General features: G+C 38.2%; 3 protein-coding genes across 4 annotated transcripts in view; all 3 read left to right on the top strand.

The window, feature by feature from the left end:
- The window catches only part of Pop2 (CCR4-NOT transcription complex subunit Pop2), an 82625-nt gene extending 82146 nt beyond the window's left edge, over nt 1-479 (top strand). The window contains exon 8 of the mRNA XM_070654843.1: nt 230-479. The gene's annotated coding sequence lies outside the window, so the exon portion shown is untranslated. The remainder of the gene's footprint in view (nt 1-229) is intronic.
- Nucleotides 480-1014: 535 nt separating this feature from the next.
- On the top strand, nt 1015-9803 carry Mesh (sushi domain containing 2 mesh). 2 transcript variants are annotated; one of them, XM_070654834.1, is made up of 15 exons: nt 1015-1564; nt 2096-2337; nt 2543-2730; nt 2853-3168; nt 3306-3474; nt 3542-3799; nt 3919-4115; nt 4187-4332; nt 4406-4687; nt 4837-5306; nt 5454-5728; nt 5822-6248; nt 6323-6505; nt 8893-9043; nt 9125-9803. In XM_070654834.1, the coding sequence occupies exons 1-15, from the start codon at nt 1135-1137 to the stop codon at nt 9216-9218; spliced, it is 3828 nt and encodes a 1275-aa protein (XP_070510935.1). In that variant the 5' UTR covers nt 1015-1134; the 3' UTR covers nt 9219-9803. The 2 variants fall into 2 exon arrangements, with proteins under 2 accessions (XP_070510935.1, XP_070510934.1); XM_070654833.1 differs by lacking the exons at nt 8893-9043; nt 9125-9803 and adding an exon at nt 6961-8152.
- A 231-nt stretch (nt 9804-10034) lies between these two features.
- LOC139101584 (xylosyl- and glucuronyltransferase LARGE2s) lies at nt 10035-16035 on the top strand. Its single transcript, XM_070654839.1, has 12 exons — nt 10035-10336; nt 12383-12535; nt 12604-12731; nt 12812-12995; nt 13401-13945; nt 14039-14188; nt 14284-14586; nt 14685-14881; nt 14939-15080; nt 15212-15342; nt 15441-15533; nt 15662-16035. The coding sequence occupies exons 2-12, from the start codon at nt 12457-12459 to the stop codon at nt 15765-15767; spliced, it is 2058 nt and encodes a 685-aa protein (XP_070510940.1). The 5' UTR covers nt 10035-10336; nt 12383-12456; the 3' UTR covers nt 15768-16035.
- The last annotated feature ends 3854 nt before the right edge of the window (nt 16036-19889 follow it).

The raw sequence follows: 19889 nt of genomic DNA, 5'->3' as shown, positions 1-19889 counted from the left end.
TTGGACAATATTGATATATAAGATACCGTCACAGTACAAAAAATCCATAATTTCCCCTACTTTTAAGATCCTTGCAGTATACATATCTAACTATTTGAATATCGCATTAAAAAAAAAAAGAAGAAAGTTGCTTAACACTCTGAATATAATTTACAGTTAAATGTATTAATAATGTTCGGTGCGTTTGAAACATTTACAAGAATATTGACTTTTTTTTTGTTTTTCACAGGTATAAAATAGGCACCCGTCTAACTGTATTATACAATTAATGAGGAGATATGTTTTATGTCTCTTAAATGTTATAAAATGATATGTATCCGTTGAATATTAACTCATCGAACATTATTGATGTACCCTCTATACATGCTACGTTATGCAGACGTATCTATTACTGTTAACATGTATATTTATTCTATGATGCATTTGGAGCGTGGTACATTTAAACGAGGAAAAATTTTTCGCATGTACACGTTTTAAAAAGCTGCAACGGAGTTACAGTACAGTTTTTTTTTTTTTTGTTCTTTTTTTGGTTCGCGTTTTATGTTGAACTATATAAATATCGATGTAAGAGCATCATACATTTTTATTATGCATATAATGGATACCATAAATGATATGTGGATGATGAGTTCATGTAAAAAGAAGTATTAGACATATGACTTTAAAAATGAATTAGCTTTCGTATAATATTTGCTATATATACCGCACGTGTTTTATTGTAAAACCTGTCGTTTGCAAGACCATAAAAAAGAAAAAAAAGATTTGGGTACACAATGGATTTACGAACTGATCGTACTAAAAGTATCTGCTTTGTACATATGACAGTTGCAAAGGTCAAATAAATAATTTGCCTCTAAAACGACGAATTTTGAATGAATTTAAAACGAGATGACTCGTTCAAGTTAATATAAATAGCGTACATTATTTTGTGAACGGAAACGCCCTTCTTGTAAGTAGAACGTGCGACATCCTTACTTTTCCCGTTCTACGCACCCACCTGTAGTAAAGAGATAAATGTTATCGTACTAGAGCCGATGATATCAGTATCGTTATCGCGACCTGTTACCTGATTCCGAGTTCAGTCTCGTCGTGCGTATTAAAGTAATTAGTTGGTACATCATTCACTTCACGAAAATGCGATCTCGAGCGTCGTGGATGGAGCTCGATTGCATTTTCGCATTATCGAAATGGATCTTCCTTTTCGCCTGTGTACTCTCGATAACATCACGCGGAATTATCGCGCAAAATACCAGCGAAACGTTCGAAAGTGCATTCGGATTAAATTTACCTGAATCGATCGAGAACGAAAGCACGGAAGAGAATGTCAGTTTGCCGCCGCAAACGAAAGAGGCTCTTCTCAAGGAGGAGGTTGAAAATTTCGCCGTGGAAGAGGAAGATTTAACTCCCATTGAGAAGAACGACGACGTGAAAAATCCGGTGCCAGTTCTGCCGAAAGTGGAAAATACTTTCGCAGCGAGAGGCGAAACTGGGACGGATTCGGTCACTGTTAAGAAACCTTCCGGTAAAAAGGTGCAAGCAAAGACCGGGAAATATGTGAGATATGGTAAGTAATTCGTTATCAATGGGCGTGACCGTTATTTCGTAATGAGTAATATTGAGCAAGAAGAGCCGCAAGATTTATTTTTCACCAGTATTCTTTTCGATTGTATTTTTTTTTTTCAAGTATCCTTTTTGGCAAACCGGTAATTTGAAAATAATTCAGTCCGTGAATACTTAATTCTCTCTTTGTATTTTTAAGTTCTCACGTATTTTTCACCTTACACGCGATAGAAGACAATCCCTATCGCTGCTTATCACGGTGTTTATCAGTTACTCACTTTAACATGAATCGGGGATGATTCATTGGATGAGACACGAGCCATTTTGATACATTATAAACTCATGTGGAATTAATGATTGAATTTTATTGAACACATCGATATGTATAAATCATTAAATTCACATTAATTTTTTTATTGTAATATTAGACATTTTTATTTATCGTATATGAGTGATTAGGTATTTTTTTATTGAAATACAAATAAAAAATGTTTAATTTCATCGATTAATTAATTTTTTTTTTGTACACTTACAGATTCGAAGTTACCCGAGGCATATAGATACGCTCCTCGTCCGGATGATAATCCACCTTTTTATGCACTAAAAGAAGACAGATTAAAAGAAATTCGATCAGAATTTATGTATTGGTACTTCGATAAGGGCGGCGACGACGAAAAGGGCGATTATCAATCGGCTCTACAAGCAACAAATCTACAGATTCATAAGAACCTGAACTTTCAACTGCCATTCTTTGGCTTTAGATTCAACTACACAAGAGTACGATCACTTTTATGATCTGTAAATAGATCTTGATAAGCACTTGTCTTATAATGATAACGTAAACATTTAATTTGTTAATTCGAGAATCTTAATTCATTAATTGAATGCATTGATATGAATGTTTTATGATTTCAAAAAGCTTTACGATAAAAATTTGCTCGCTGCCGAATACAATTAAGTAAGATGTTGCATAACGTTTTAGTTGACTGTTAACGGGTACTTGGAGTTCAGCGATCCGCCGGAGCACCTTACGTACCCTCTTGTGTTCCCTATTAAAGACTGGCCTAAAAAGAACGATCCCAGCTTCATCGGCATTTTCTTCAGCAAATGTCGCATAGGATTATTAAGAGAACACGATATTGATCGAAGGAAACCCGGGGTGTATTTCAGGTATATAATTAAAAAATAATTAGCTGCCGCTTTAAAACATTTATTTTATTTAAAAAATTTATGTGTATTTTACATGTCTATCTTTCGAAAATCAAAGATTATGAAAGACAATTACTTTTCAGGCTCGAGAGGGATTTACAAGGTAGAACCGATCAGTTTGGCGTGGAGATGCGAGAGCGTGTCATGTGGGATATCCGTGAGGGAGTTGTCGGCGCGGATTCATTTGTGCCTAAGCATGCCCTTATTGCGACTTGGAAGAACATGTCCTTCACGGGTGGCATCGATTTGTCGCTTCACAGAACTAACACGTTCCAACTGGTTCTAGCCACCGATGAAGTTTTTACTTACGCTATTTTCAATTACCTCAACATTCAGTGGACTAGTCACACCGAGGCTGGTGGTGATACAACGCTAGGCGAGAATGGAGTCCCTGCATATGTAAGCAATTGCGAAATAAGTTTTATGTTACGTTTTATTTAGCTTAATTAATAAAGAAATAGAATAAAAAAAAGGTAAAATAAAATAAAAGAAATTTGTCTGGTAAAACATAAATTTACTTGTAAAACTTGTTTTAGGTGGGATTTAATGCTGGAAACGGTACTCAGAGTTACGAGTATAAACCTTATTCTCAAGCGACCACGATTCGCGACTTAACAAGTAGGGGATGGGCGAACGGCTTTCCAGGACGGCACATTTTCAGGATAGATGAGAAGATAATGCTGGGCACCTGTAATAAAGATATAGGTAAGAGACTGTTAATTTAAAAAATTATTTACTCAAGAGTGACGAATTATTGCATAATGATGAACAGCTGGAGCACATTTGCCGCTGGTTTTTGCACCGGAATCCGGAAACATGTTGGGCGGCACCGTTGTCAACATTACTGGGCCATGCTTCAACGAGAGCCAAAAGATCAAATGCCGTTTCGAGAATGAGGTGGTGATGGGTACGGTAGTAGACAGAAATCGCGCAATTTGCGTTCAGCCGTTCTTAAAGTACGAAGGCTACATACGTTTCTATGTCGCTATCGACAGTGGTACTTATGATTGGAAAGGAAAATATTTTGTTGGTAAGATTTCTATTATTTCGGAATTATTTGTATTCAACACTGCACACATCTTCGATTACACCAATTACATGTGATAACAAAATTAAAACCTTTTTATACGATATTTTTATTCTCTCTAGAAACTCCAGCTACGGCGACAGAGAGAATTTTCTTTACTGATAAAGAGGCCGTTCACTTGAAAAATCCACCGAATATAAGAATTACGTGGAATGCATATAATTTGACTAGCAGACAAGAAGCTGGAGTACACATATCGCTATGGGGATACAGAGAAACCAAGACAAGACCCGAGTTTGAATACATAGCGCTTTTGGATGTTCGTACGAGACAATTTGAAACGGTAAAAAAGTGTGACAGCAATCAATTAATTTATTATATATATTTCAGAAATCATCTACAAATACTGGCAAATACGATATCAAACCAGATAAATATAAGAACGCGTACAATCCGTATCACCAGGACATGGTGTTTGGTTTCATTCAAATCAACTTGACTGAACCTCACTTGTATTCCGGGTTAGCGATAACACCGTAAGTTTTGCAAGATAAAATAATTATAATTTATTTATCGTAATTTAATTCAAACGATTTCGATCTTATGTAGGAGCTTATGGAGCAGACCTATTCCACTCGGCTGGTACTTTTCTCCTCAATGGGAACGGCAACTCGGGTCGAAATGGCCTCAGAAAGTCTGCGATAAATGGATTATGCACGATCGATATCTCAAAAACTTCGCCGCCGAAATAGCGCTTTGTCCTTGCATCCTGGAGCACGCCTTGTACGACAAAGGTCGTTTCCTTCCTGATTTCAATTGCGATAAAGATTCTAATATTGATTGTTATTATAATCAGTACGCGGTTCACTGTGTAAGAACAGGTTCGCCCAAGTAAGTAATTTTTTATTTTAAAGGGACATTTATTTATATACGATGTAAAGATTTTAATTTGTTGAGATTATTTATATGGTTGTATTAGAGATAATTATTAATGTCGAAAATAATCCTTTTACATTTTTTGCTTATTCACATTATTTCAGTATGGACGGTTCGGAGCAACAGTGTTGCTATGATAAAAACGGCTATCTGATGCTGACGTATGATCAACAATGGGGATCACGACCACATCGATCTCACAATTTAGGCTTCTTCCCGTGGAATGAGGCCAACAAAGTGCCGACTCTTTCACAATGGTGGCACGACGTGGTGCCTATGTACGCATGTTGTCTTTGGCAGGAAGAACAAGCTGTCGGCTGTGAGACGTTCCGATTCGAAAGAAGACCGTCACAGGACTGCATTGCTTATCAGTCGCCAGGAGTGGCGGCGGTATTTGGCGATCCTCACTTTGTCACGTTCGACGGCGTGGAGTATACCTTTAATGGCAAAGGCGAATTCGTTCTACTACGAGTAAATGATATCAAAGATAAACTTGATGTACAAGGTAGATTCGAACAAATGCCGAGCAACCTTTACGGTCAGGTGATGGCGACGCATCTTACTTCAATAGTAGGTGAGCGTCCGTTATTTTACATGAACATTTTCTGGTAGAACATTGGTATAAACAATTAATTTTTAATTTTTTTTTTTTTATAATTTTTAACCTGTTATTAATATTAATAATAAATATTGCTATTATGTAAATCGTTGGATTTTGCAGTGAGAGGTAATAATTCTGCTACCATTGAGGTGCGTTTAAGACCAAAGCATGCACAGTGGCGATATCGGCTCGACGTTTTTGCGGATGGCCAAAAAGTGTACTTTGACAGACAGTCTTTAAAGTTTCAACATTTCCCTGGCGTCGTCGTTTACACTCCTACGTACATTTTAAATCAGAGCGAGGTCATTGTTATGCTTGATACTGGTTGTGGGGTGGAGGTTGTGGAGAACGAAGGGTTTCTATCCGCTCGAACGTATTTACCGTGGTCATATTTGGTAAAAAAAAAAAAAATACATTTTCCTTTCTTATTACATTATATTACATCGTAAATACGAACATTATTAAATAATATTATTCTTTTATTCTAGAATAAAACCAGAGGGTTGTTTGGTGTTTGGAATTTCGATCGCACAGACGATCTGAGAAGTCCGTCGGGATTTGAAGTCGCGCTCACTAATTTGAATCATTCGGATGTTATTCACAAGGACTTTGCGTTGCATTGGATGCTCGAAGATAAAGAGAATCAGCATTTAGGAGCGGCTTTGTTTCATAGAGAATTCGGTAGAACGGCGAGCTATTATGCTAATCGTACGTTCGAGCCGGAGTATCGAAAATATCCGATAGAGATGCTCCCGCAGAACAGGTCGAAGGACATATTCCGCGCGGCTGATCTGTGCGGTGACTCGTATCAGTGTCAGTATGACTACGCTATGACACTGAATCGAGATTTGGCGCATTTTACCCGAAATTACTACGACACTTACACCAAAATTCGAGCGTTGAATGATAAAGAAGGTGGGTACATGGTGATTATTACAATTTAATGATTACGATTTGCAATATTCTAATTAATAATTTTAATTTTCAAGTTGTATCTTGCGGTGTATTGGAAACACCGCGCTTTGGGCGCAAGAATAATTTTCTATTTATCCCGGGGACGAAAGTAAACTTCGAGTGCAATCAGGATTTTATATTAATTGGCGATCAACGTCGGGTGTGCACGCCAGAAGGATACTGGAACACTCCGGAGTACGGATACACGGAATGCCTTCGTGAGTATTTCCACGCCATTATTTATCAATTTCTCATTACAATCTCACCGTGTCTGCTTAACGATCTTAAATGGGGTAGGAGAACAAGGAATGCAATAAAGTATAATACGTAAAGAAATTATTTAACGCTGGCGCGCATTTGCCGGATTAATTAATTCAAGAGACGAGACTCAAATTCCATCAATTTGTTTTAAAAGTTAAATCGAGTCTGATCTTACAGTTGAGCAGTTTATCGATCAAGAGGTTCATTTCGCCGAAACGAGTTTATATAACTGTTAACAAATAACGCGTTGAACAATTTGACACGGTTTTCATTTTTCACTTTCTTCCCTCGTCTTCCTGACACTTCTAAACGTGATCTCTTTTCGCTTTTTCTTCAATGGGATTTTAAAGCCATTTTCCTGGTTTCCAATTCTCGTGCTACCATTGATACGCTTGTTATAATACAACTATAGGTCACATCGAGTACGTTCAGCGTACAGCGTGGACCGTAATGGGGATTATTTGCGCCGTGTTAATACCCGTGGTGGCCTGCATCGTCGGTGCTTTTATTTATATAAGAAGGAACTCGTTGCGGGGAGGTTCGATGAAATCCTGGCGTTATTCCGAGCGCGACTCTGGTATTGACAATGAATCTACGTTGAAGCAGACCGCGCCGTTAAAATCGTACGACGATAGGGCCATTACTCCAATTAGCGACACTAGCACAATTGAAACTAATAGCGGCACTAGGAAGCGCCGTACTTACGACAAAGTGTACCGCACCCACGAACCCTTACCCAATAGACCGGACATTGAGTTCGAGGATAAAGAATGGGATCTGAAGTATCCCAGTTCGACCGCGGGCTCGGATTCGGGCACGGATTCGATTAGAAAAACAGGCAGCCCTTCGAAAGAGAGTGACGTCTAGATATAATTATTTCTCAATAGTACATCGTAATTACAATAAAAATGATATATATATTTAGATACATTCTACTCAGACAAAATTTGCACACGTCTTTTTAAGCCAGCATATGTGTGTGTGTGTGTATATATGTGACCATGACAATACATTTTGATTCCAATTTGAAATAATATACATCTTGCACGCATAAATTAATACATCTATATTAAACGTCAAATTTATTTGATACGCGGTTAATAAAAATTATATTTTTTTTAATTTAGTACAAAAACAGCAGCTGCTGAATTTAAAAAAAAATTGAACGATTTTTTTTAACCATAACTTCATTATCATTTCCGTATCACGTAATGCAGTTTTAGTGTGTTTTATAGATATATATATATATATACTGTTCTTGCTGTGGAATAGAAATAGCTAAAGTATTAATTGTATTCAGAAATATGCATAATACTTCACTTACATGTGTATGTATATAATGACAATTTATCAATTAATATAATTGATTACATATTATATGGCTCTGAGCAACGATTAAATGCAATAGCAATTATTTAATTATATAATCGATTTATATAATTATTTTTGCATAATTATAACTGCAACAATAATATTTATAGCTATTTAATCATATCATATACTTGTCTTCACGTATTGTAAAAGAGTCTTAATAAAATTTTGTACATCATTAAACGAGATGACAGGAAATTTCTATTCCACATGCATGCACAGAATGTTTGAGATAATAAAAGAGAACAGCTGACATTACGATGCAGCATTAAAACAGCATTATAATGGAATGGAAATTTCCACCAGTTGTAAATTTTTCTTGTCACTACCTTTTCCTTTTTCTATATTTTTGTCAAATATTTTATTTGTGATTAAAATTTGATGTATTTATTGTAAAAAATCTATTTTTGCAACAACAAAGTTATGTTATTATTTCTAGGATTAAAATTAATTGTAATAAAACAAATTTATAAATTTTGCTAATTTAGTGACATAAAAAGTTTTATGAGATTTTTCAGTAAACCAATTTGAATAATTTGAGAGGTATTATTTTTTGATAACTTTTTGGTGGTAAAAAAAAACTAATTAGAAGAGATACCATTTTCGGTATTACTTGGATTTTGCCGGCATTAATATTTCTGCGAATTTCTATCTTTTTTAATTTGATGAAATGCGCATTGATTATTTATCAATCTTAACTCGTTTTATAGAGATAATAAATTAATGTGCATACTTATTAATCTAATTTTTGCCACTGCCTAACTACATATTTCAATAAAATTTAAATGAAAAGAATTCAGTGAGAAAAATATCACTCCGATCAGAATTCTCAAAAAAGAAATCTAAATTAAATATACATGGGTACGAATACACGCTCATCTCTTGAATTATTTTTATACGTTTATAAAAAAAATCTGTTCTCTTTGTACGTGTAATATATAATATACAACATGTTTCGTTATGCATATCGCAGGTCAGCAAGAATATAGTTCCCGTCAAGCGGGAATTACCACCGGCATAGTGCTCGCTTGCCTGATCCCCATTCTGTTGATAGTCATTTGTGTCGGATATCGAGCTCTCAAGAGCCGCAAGGAACACCGGGAACAAGATGAGATCTTAGAAAGGTATCGAACGCATTTCACCGTCTATTTCGAGGTGGTATCTCGTACACGATCGCGACTAAACCGCTACGATCACTGTTTCAGAACGAGGCAGGCGGAACTGCAACGGTTGCGGAAAATCGGCGAGGACGAGGAGTCGATACCCTACACTCCGAGCAAGGCCACGGAGATTAATTAAAGAAGAAAAAATTTTATACACGAAATTCTTAGGAACGTAGAACTTTTGTACGCTACTCACGTATCATTTCGCATGGTTTACCCACCCCACTGGACATTGCGTGATATCTAAGTTTATTTAAATGTACATTCGCAGTCCAATCTATATTCAAGATCGCCTTGAGAATGAATCTCGAAATATAATCATTTCGTTGGATGGAACTTTAAGACCAGACTTAAGACGTTCTTGAACATAAGACCGGATTGTAAGCAACGTTTTACACATGAAGCGGCGACACAAGGCTTCGTGGCTTTTTCTTTTTTCTTCATTTTTTTTTATCATTATCTAATCTTAAATTGATTATAGAAATTTATAAGTCTGCACGACGGGAGAAGACTTATTTCCAAGCCGATCACACTTCCGTGTTAACCAACCTCCGAAGGTACGAAAATTAATAATTATAATAAGGATAATAAACTTTTTTATTTTAATTTTCTGAATTGGATGGCAACATTCGTTGCATCTAATTTGGCCAGTGTCAAACTCGAGATGTAAGGATAAATAGAAAAAATATAATTAAAAACAAACAAAAAATAAGAAAATTAACTAATATGCTTAATTAATTTAAAAAAAATTATATTAAAAATTATATATATATGAAAAAGGATTATCAACGAGGAAGGGTACATTCTGCCAACGCGGTAAGTAAGCAAAGAAGTGTCTTCGCGCGCTTTTGTAGCACGTGGCGGAGACACGGCCGCCATCTTGCGACGGGTACAGTCCTCCCGCTTCACGTTTGCCGACGGGCACGGCATTTAACTACAGTCAGAGAGCTTCGGTGGTGCGACGGTAGTTGCTGCACGTCACTCCGTGGCGACGTTCTGTCGTTCAGCTGATATCGCGAGGAGCGGCTTCTGCGTTTCGCGGCATTCCGGTAACCGAGTGTGCCTATTATCGCGACGGAGCTAATTGCGACAATTTACGTCGTCGGGGACAAACAGCGGATCGCGTCGCCTCAAGTGAAAGAGATAGAGAGAGAGAGAGCGTCTCTCGCTCCGCGGAGAAATCGCGGCACTTCCGCTTGTCTCGGAGAACGTATCGTCGGATGCACGACGCGGGAGAGACCACAGTCGAGCTGGGTATGTACTGACAATAACGTCATTATTGCCCGCGTATTGTTGGGGGCCGTCAGCTTGCTCCGTGACGGCGAATCGCGCCGGGATTTTATACACAGCTCATTTGTTACATCATATTAAAAATATGTGTTCTTTAATTTAATCTATTAGCAAAAAATGGCATGGATATCCTGAATGAAAAATTAACGTATTAGTATTTCTTATGTATTATTCCCTTTCGTGCGTTTTTTTTGGTTTATTTTTTATTATGTCAAAATTTTGTAAATTAGAAATTTAAAATAATATCGCAAAAGTTAGCTATTCGAGACGCTTGAGATTTACCATTTAGTGGATTTTATTTTTGAATTTTTGCTCCCGTCGGGAAATTTGATGAGCGCACGAGGTCGTATCGATCTAACTGGGGGGAAAAAAGAAAAGAAAAAAACTGAACGAAATTGCTGCAGCTCGCCGCACTCTTTTATTTTTATTTTTGAATAATTTGCACGTACTCTCTGTTACTTTTTGTTTTGCGTGAAAAAATAAATAGAAGGAAGAAAGACTGATCGAAAGCGTAGCGCATTGTCAACGCTTGTAAATAGTCGATTCGCTCATTGAATTGTGCAGCTCGCCGATAATGCAGCTGCGATTGAGGCTTGAGACTGACACGTGAAATAAAAACAAGATGTGCTGAAATTTCAGTCCTTCTTTTTCGCACCGATTGCGCGGATGCACGTCACAAGCACGTCACGGTCTAAGAATGTAAAATTGGGTCGCATGTGCGCGATTAGCCGGCCGTAAGGTGGCTACAAGCCGATTCAGAAAGAAAGTCAGTGAATGCGTTTTGTAATTGCTCCAAGTTTTACTTTAATTTCGCACGAAAATCATTTCAAGCTGTTCTTTTTTTTTTTCTTTTTTTTTAATTTATTTTAATTATTATTATTTTTAAAGCACTTTTGAATTACGTCCAATGTAGCGTAATTGTATAAAAGTTATAACAACAAGTTATTAAAATATTAATATCTGTCATTATATTTTTTTCTCGTTACGTATTGTGTTTCAACAGAGTCCTTTGTCGTTAGAGTTATTTGCTGGAGACGCTTTATAATGGGCGTTTATAAAGAGATTTAAATTTAATCGAACGTTAAAAATGTATTTTAAAAATTAAATGCTGAAACATTAATAATGCATTTGCGTATTGTAATTTTAAAGCGCAGGGGATTCACGATTTGTGGTAAACGAGAGAAAATATGAGTAATTTGTGAATTTATTTTTATTTAACGTTTAATTTATAAGTCAGAAATTGGTTTCACAAAGCGAAAATGGGTCCACTGGCTTATTTCGAGCTTGCGGATATCAGGGTAAACGAAAAAGGCCGAGGTGTAAAAGGAAGCGTAATTGAAATACGCAGCTCGAAAGTTTTATCGGGCGATGGAAAGTTAATGTATCAGTTATGCAGTTTATTTATCGGCGTAGTTTGATATTAATGTTCGCTTGTTAACGTGCACCGAATGCTGATGCATGAATTCGTATTCGCGGCACAATTATCCCGAATTTCCGCGCAAGGAATACAACATTTTCATTTATGACACTAATTTGCATGCATTATGATTGTGTCGCGCCCGTAGTTGTTATCTGTATAACATGAGGAAAATTGGATATAACGCATTCATAAACCAGGCACGATAAACATGATCTATTGACTTTCATCACGCATCAGTGGGTATCGAGCGAGCCGGGTGAGCGAAGAAGAGCCGCGCGTCTATTAATAATTCCCCCTCCTCCCCCCGCGGTTCTCCAGGTCATATTTTAAGCGCTAATCAAATTCACCGTAATGACAACGTGTTACTTTTGCAAATTGCTCGCCGCCGCTTGCTTGGCGCATGTTCGAAGACGTCTACAATTAGACGAAACTCGAAACTCTGGCCCTTTTCTTATCGGGCATCGGAGATAATGTTGCACGGCAAATTGCAAGGCGTGGAGAGTTTTGCACGAAGTTTTCCAACCCTCGAAGCGCGAAGGGCGAGAAGCCGCCAGTCGCATGTGTCTCGAATTTAATTCTCTCTTCCGTAGATCGCAGCGTGCGTCTATTCTAATTCACCCGCGACATCATATCGCGAATTAGGAAATATGTACGGCATATTACAATGGCTCGACCATGGGTAGGATGTCTACTCGGCATCTTAGTACCGTCCGTGGTTTTCTACTTGTACCTGCTGCTCAACGGTAATTGCAACGGCGATTACATCGATTTCTCTTTAGCGTTGGAAAACATGAAAGAACGTTGTTTCTAGTTCCCACCGTGGAGATAGGCAAATCGAACATCGGTGGAAAATGGCGATCGCTGTCGATGGGGGTGGAAAGGTTGAATTTGCGGGCGGAGGATTCTCCCGTGCGGTCGCAGTTAAAAAACAATCTTGAGGTAAAGCGCCCGTAAAACCTTGCACTTTTCATCAGCGTGCGCCGGTACAGCGCGGCGAAGTAATGTTCTACATGTTCAAGGTGAGATGCGACACCATACACGTAGCCATGGTCTGCGCCGGACACAATTCAACCTTCGCCCTCGTAACCGTAGTGAAGTCCATTCTGTTTTATCGCACGAATCCGTTGCATTTTCATTTGCTCGTCGACGAAATTGCGAGGAAAACGCTTTCGACCCTGTTCCGAACGTGGGATTTGCCACATGGTTTGTACGCTTTTACGACAGGGCACGCACTACCCCTTTGTGACGCACGCGGGAGCGGAAAAACCTAATTTTTATCCACGTCTGTGTTTTAACGTGGCACACGAAGTACAGAACGGGAAAAAAAGTGAGAGGAGAGGGGAAAAAAAATTACTCTTTTCCGACGTAAATATAAAATGCGTTTAATTGAATTTGTTAAATTTTCCAATATAGGCGGACGCGTAACTGCAAAGTTTTATTAAAATCGAGATTTTCAAAAGAAGGCAAAATTAAAAAAAAAAAAAGTTCCCTTTTGCGTGCAACACGCGGATTGCTTTTACACGGTATATCGGGTAGATGCGTGTCGCCGGGAAGAACACCTATTTTTTTTTTTTTTTTGCTTTTGATCGTATGAGGGGATTATTTTAGTCAACGTGACGTTCCACGAGGCCGAGATTTGGGTGCCTAGAGTCTCGTGGATACCGAATAAACATTATTCGGGAGTGTACGGCCTTTTGAAGCTGATACTGCCGGATGCAATGCGAGAGGACCGAGTGCTCGTGCTGGACACGGACGTAACCGTTCTGACGGATATGTACCCTCTGTGGAAGGCGTTTGAGAAATTCTCGCCCGGACAGACTCTGGGCTTGGTCGAGAACCAGAGCAATTGGTACGTGAAGGCGTTGTCGTACGGCCAGCGGCCGTGGCCAGCTCTAGGCCGCGGGTTCAACACCGGCGTGATGCTGATGCACCTGCGACGCTTGCGGGAGGAAGGCTTTGCGATGTCCTGGGAAAGCGTGACGAAACGCGTGCTGGAACGTATACCGGAGACCAGCCTGGCCGATCAGGACGTGATAAATGCGGTGATCAACGAGCAGCCGGGGATCGTATACAGGATAGAGTGTACCTGGAATATACAGCTGAGCGATCACACGATAAGCGACATGTGCTATCGCGACACAAATCGCATAAACGTACGTCCCGTTTCATTGTACCTTTGTACCCGTCGTCAAAGGTGCAAACGAGGTAAATCGACTTTTAACCGAGCGCGTACGCTTCACTTTCAGATCCTGCATTGGAATTCACCGCGAAAGCAAGACGTTCACAATAAGCACGTTAACGAGTTTCGAAAGTTGCATCGGGTCTTCCTCGAGATGGACGGCAATTTGTTGCGAAAGCGTTTATTCGGCTGTGACAAGCACGAAAGCGCACTTCCAGTGAGTTTAGAGAGATTTTTAAAATCTCACATATGTTTTATTTAATGCAGCAGCAACAATTCTCCTTTCGTTGCGCGAACTTTTTTTTTTTTTAGTACAACGAATCGAGCCCGTGTCGAGAATTTGAGAAAGGCGCTACCATTTTGTATCGCACGCATCCTTTTCTTCTCGAGTACGAATACAATGTATACTCACCCACGGATGTTGCTCTAGTCACTCAGTGTAGCGTTGAAAGGATACCACTATTGGAGGCGTTATCGAAACACTGGCCGGGAACTATAAGCGTCGCGCTTTACTTGACCGACGCAGAGGTGCAGAATTTCTTGGATTTCGTGCGCGGTTCCGCGGATTTACGGACGAGAAGGAACATCGCTTATCACGTCGTGTACAAAGACGGGGTGCGTTTCTCCGTGTTTCGGAAAAGCAGTGATTTAACGCAGAATTAACAAAAAATTTATAATAAAAAAAAATGTAACAACTTTCCTTTATCTTTTAGGATCTTTACCCTATTAATTATTTAAGAAATACTGCGATATCGTACGTACCAACTCCCTTCGTCTTCCAACTTGATGTCGACTTCTTACCGCAGTTCGGGCTGTATGAAAATATCATGAACTATATCAATCGATTAAATGTTAAGGATTCGGATAAAGTAGCACTGATTGTGCCGGCGTTTGAAACTGAGCGCTATAGGTAATTAATCGCGGCATTGAAATAAATAATATTATTAAGAACAGTCGTCTCTTACAGGTTCACGTTTCCCGCTAACAAAGAAGAATTACTAAAATTTCTGAAACGTGGTATTTTGTACACGTTTCGTTATCACGTATGGACGCAAGGACACGCCGCCACAAATTACAGTCTTTGGCGAAATAGTACAGAGCCTTATCAAGTGCGTACTAAGTCCATGATAAGAATTATCAGTGGTACCGGGCTTGAGGGACACTATATTAAATACATCGATTGATTATTAATCGATATACGTGTAAGAAAAATAATTACATAATTAATAAACTGTTGTAGGTTTCGTGGGAGCCGGATTTTGAACCTTACATAGTCGTTTCAAAATCCGCTCCGCGATATGACACCAGATTTGTCGGATTTGGTTGGAATAAAGTTTCCTACGTGACCCATTTAACGGCGCTAGATTATAAGTAAGCCGCAGTAATTTTATTCACTCGAATAATGAAATACTCTCTGTCTGGGTGTGATTAACATAGCATGTGATTTAAATCGAAAATCGAATTTGCAGATATATCGTTTTACCAGATACTTTTATTATACATCGGCCTCATGCTCCTAGTTTAGACATCGGCAAATTTAGAACAAACTCTGTTTACAGAAGGTAATAATACTTTTTCTTTTATTTTCATGATTCGTTGTGAAGCTGTGTGGGTCAACGAAAGCAGCAAGACGAACACCTGTTCGTCATACGACGATTGATACATCTTTATAATATTTTTTACTTTACAGATGTCTTAAAAAGTTGAAGGATGAATTTGTCGACGAGCTAGTGGCAAAGTATGGCGAGGCTGCACTGTCGAAACTAAAGAAAGAGACCAAAGAAAAGAAAACTTAAAGATTCTATGCAATTTTAATACGTTATGATATAATAAAAATTCATTATATTTTCACTGAATATCAATATTATAAAATAATTATGAAAAATGTGTATTGCAGCTATTTTCTTAATAAAATTATACATCCTTTTATAAAAGTGTGTGCATAAAAGTATAAAAGTGTGCGCGGTTTTTACTTACAGATTCTGCATAATAATATCAATAATGTCTGAGAAAACAGGTGGTAAAAATGGATCAAATTTGGGATCGGGAAATATATTTATTAAAATTTAACCCATATATTTAGTGGAGTGTACAGAGTGGTGCTTTCAGTACATTGTTGTAATATTACAATCACACTAAATATTTCATTTATAAAATATGTATAATATTTACAGCGCCAGTATGTTAATACATTGTACATGTAAATCATAATCGCGGCCGAAAATTTATACTTGAATCACTGAAAATTGAGATGTATTTATTACAAGGCAAGGTATCTTGTCCATTCAAATAATTACAGTAATGACGACAATAATGGCGACATTAATAACCGCATAGCATAAATATCATCATCGCATTAATGCCTTAAAAAATACAGCATTATTAAAATATAATAATGGTAATAGAAAATCAATAGTAAAAATAATAATAGTACAATATTAATAATGATATATTAGTAGGAATAACGGTAAAAATACTCCGTTAATTAACAATAAGATGAAAACCTTTCCGCGCTCGTCGGTACTTTTAACGCATATACAATTTGGAGAAAAGCGGATGTTACGCTTCGGATTAAGATTATTATCTACAACATACGACACGCAGATATAAATCATTTACATTTGCATTATCATTCTGATTACCTTACATACCTCGATAAAAATTTCTTTTTTTTTTTTCTTTTTCGATCTTTTCTTGGCTCCCACAATATCTTGGCTCTCGCAAGTTCTCTCGTTCAAGATACGAAATTGCGTCAATGGCATTATTTTTCTTTTTGATTCGCGATTCAACATAGAAATTCCTGTTAAGCACGAGTTACCCAGATGCGATCCTTAGGCAAGATTAAATGACAATTCGATTTGTGTCAACAAAAATTTTGCGTTCATATAACAACGGCGAATTCGCATATTCGTGCAACGCGTTGTATGCATTAATTTTATTTGCACACGCGACATTCCTCTTCCATCGATTTAGCGCCATTAGATACGATAATTAGGCAGTAATTCAACAATTATTTATGCGCCAGGCGGAGAACTTATTAACTAAACAACGATCGTTCTGAATAATACAAATAAACGAACATGATTTCAATCGATGTTAGTCAATGATGATTATTAACGTTTGCATATAAGCTTCACTATACAAATATACATAGATTAACGAAGTATTTCATTAAAAAAAGGAACAGTTTTCCGTAGAGTGTATTTCGTATCAAAGTTAACTTAGGCAAAATTCACGCTGCGCATTACTTCGTAAAAATTCAATTCCTCTTCTATCGAGAAATAACGAGAAGACTGCGTTCATAAAGTACGTAAAACCAAAAAACGTTACCCTAAGTCTAAGGTTGTCAGTCTTGAGAGAAACGAATAATTAAGTCGTTTACCAAATATCTTTGCAGACTGTAAAAAGTAACAATGTAAATTTGTGTTATAAAAATCCAATACGTAGACGCAAGGAATTCGCAATAACAAGAGAGAAATTTGTGTTCGGAAGATTTCTACGTACTTGTGCCGGGAATGTGTGTAATCAAAAGAATTCATGTCTTTTCCGTGTCTCCTTTAAATCCCATTTGACTCGAAAAAATAATATTACGCACAATTTTGCTGTAATATGTGTAACCATTAAATTCTTTTTTTCTTCCTTTCTTTTTTTTTTTATAATTGCAGAATACAAAATTATCGGAATGTTGCGATAAATGCAAAATGCTAAGTATTTGATACGCATTAGGTCTGTATGAACGCTTTCACTGAACTATACTCTACAAAACGCATCTTATAAAAAGTGTTGTAATTAGATTTTCATAAATAATTGCTCGGAAGATTATAAGTTGGACCGATCTATTTGGACGGTACCTTCGATTGAGCGCTCATTGGCAGAAAGTGAAGTATTAATGTCGTAAATTTTCGTGTGTTATAACGCGCGCGAGCGGACACGCGCACATATGAGAAATCGAAAATGAAAATTTGACGTTCATTTAAAAAGCAATTTAAAACGTTGAATAATTTTAGTAATCAACAGTACCATTAAAATTATACTAACTAAACGTACTAATCTAAATTGCAACTAATTAAGAGCATTTAATAATTTTAGTAACCAATTGGTATTAAAATTACGTAAATGACGTTAATGATATGCGCGATATGCGAATATGTTAAAATTATTGAAATGACGCCGCTATTAATTTCGGCAAAAATTTTGATCGAGTCGAGCCCGGCGTGTAGCACGTGCAAAATGAGAGCGGGTGGCCTAAATGAAGCTTGCTTGTGCCAGTCGTAAATTACCCCATTTTAATGTAAATTACCGTTATACTTCACGAGCACGTACGAATCGAAGGGCATTGGAAGCGAAGAGTGTGCGTGTATGATATTTGAAATATCACACAACGACAATTGCGTTGTAGTTGGCAGTCGAATAGATAATTGAGCGCTGAGAATTCGCGACAGTCACGATATCACGAAAGTGTTTAATGATATCGGTTTTCATTTGCGTTAGATCGCGTTTCTAATTCTGCTTCCGATAATGTATTCAGTCCAGACAGTATATTTATTTTCGCTCCAAAAACTAACGAAGAATTACGTATCTTAAACGTGTAATCATGTCCGAAGAAAAACCTTCAACAAAACGAAAATTGGAATATCTTGAGTAAATGAAGAACGATTTAAAATAGATCCGCTGAATTTTACATTATGTACCAAAGGGGCAAAAAAAAGCGAATCTCGCCCGGATTGAACGTTCGATTGGCTCGTTGACATTTAACGGGTTTTTATTTCAGGGAATCTCGATTGTACCGGAATAAAAATGAAAGCTCGTTTATACCACGATTACTTCATTGTCAAGAATTAATAAGTTTTCTTATTGCGAGAGTACAGAGAGGATCTTCGTACCGAAGATACGTGCGGTCGGTAGCATCTGAAATAGATGAGACAGATGCTAAGCCGAGGAGTTCCGTAATCGATCTGTGTCGAACATCCGCGGCGTAGGACGCATAGGTGAGACGGTTTCGCAATCGCGGATTCGAGATACACTCGGTGACAATCAATAAATTATCCCGGTTTGCCTGGTGTGACGTACGTACATTTGCTTCGTTAGCCGTCGGATGTGCGCAGCACTTTCCCACAGTGTTAAATGGAATGTACGCCGGTGAATCCTCACGTTTACCCCCGTCGAATGTGTGTCCGATGTGGATTGAACGTTGGTGTTTGACGGACGAAACGAGATCGATTTTCCCTGGCGATCGGCCGGGATGAGACGCCGGTTTACGGAGAAAGGCGCGATGCGCAAAATACAAAATTACAAAAATATACTCGTGGCGCCGGTAACGACCGGTTCCGTGCCGTGCGGATTTCCACCGTGTATCATTTACAATATTGAAAGCGTACGGATAGGGGTGGTGCAGTCGAGAGGACGGGAAGAAGAGAGAAAGGGGAGTGTATGTACATGGTACGGCACGGCGGTCGAGCTGGGCGAGCCGCGACTCTGCTAGGCCGCTTAAAATACTGTTCTCCAATGTTCTCCGATCGTGCGAGCTCGATTTTTCGCGCGCGCTTGTCGAGAGCGCGGTCCTTTTTTTTCCGTTTGTACAACGCGTTGTTGAACGAAACAGTGAAACTGGTCTACGAGTAAGGAAGAAAAAATAAAAAAAAAAAAAAAAAGTGTTCCGCGCGTAACATTGATCGGACGATCACGAAGAATCAAAGAGGGAGGAAAGTGGATGTCGCGGAGGGAAAAATCGGTTGGCACTGGCCTATGAGAAACCGAGAACGTTTCTCAGACTGTCGCGGCGCATCGCGACCGAACATTTTTCTCGTGCGAAAGTCAGACGGGTAACACGCTGCAATAAGTCGTCGAGCTCGTCGATCGCGGCGGCGCAGCGAAAAATCGAGACGACACGACCGCGTCGCTATTTTCTCCGCCGCGTC

Source organism: Cardiocondyla obscurior, linkage group LG04, assembly GCF_019399895.1.
Source record: "Cardiocondyla obscurior isolate alpha-2009 linkage group LG04, Cobs3.1, whole genome shotgun sequence".
Taxonomy (NCBI): Eukaryota; Metazoa; Arthropoda; class Insecta; order Hymenoptera; family Formicidae; genus Cardiocondyla; species Cardiocondyla obscurior.
This window is presented reverse-complemented; position numbering and strand designations above follow the sequence as displayed.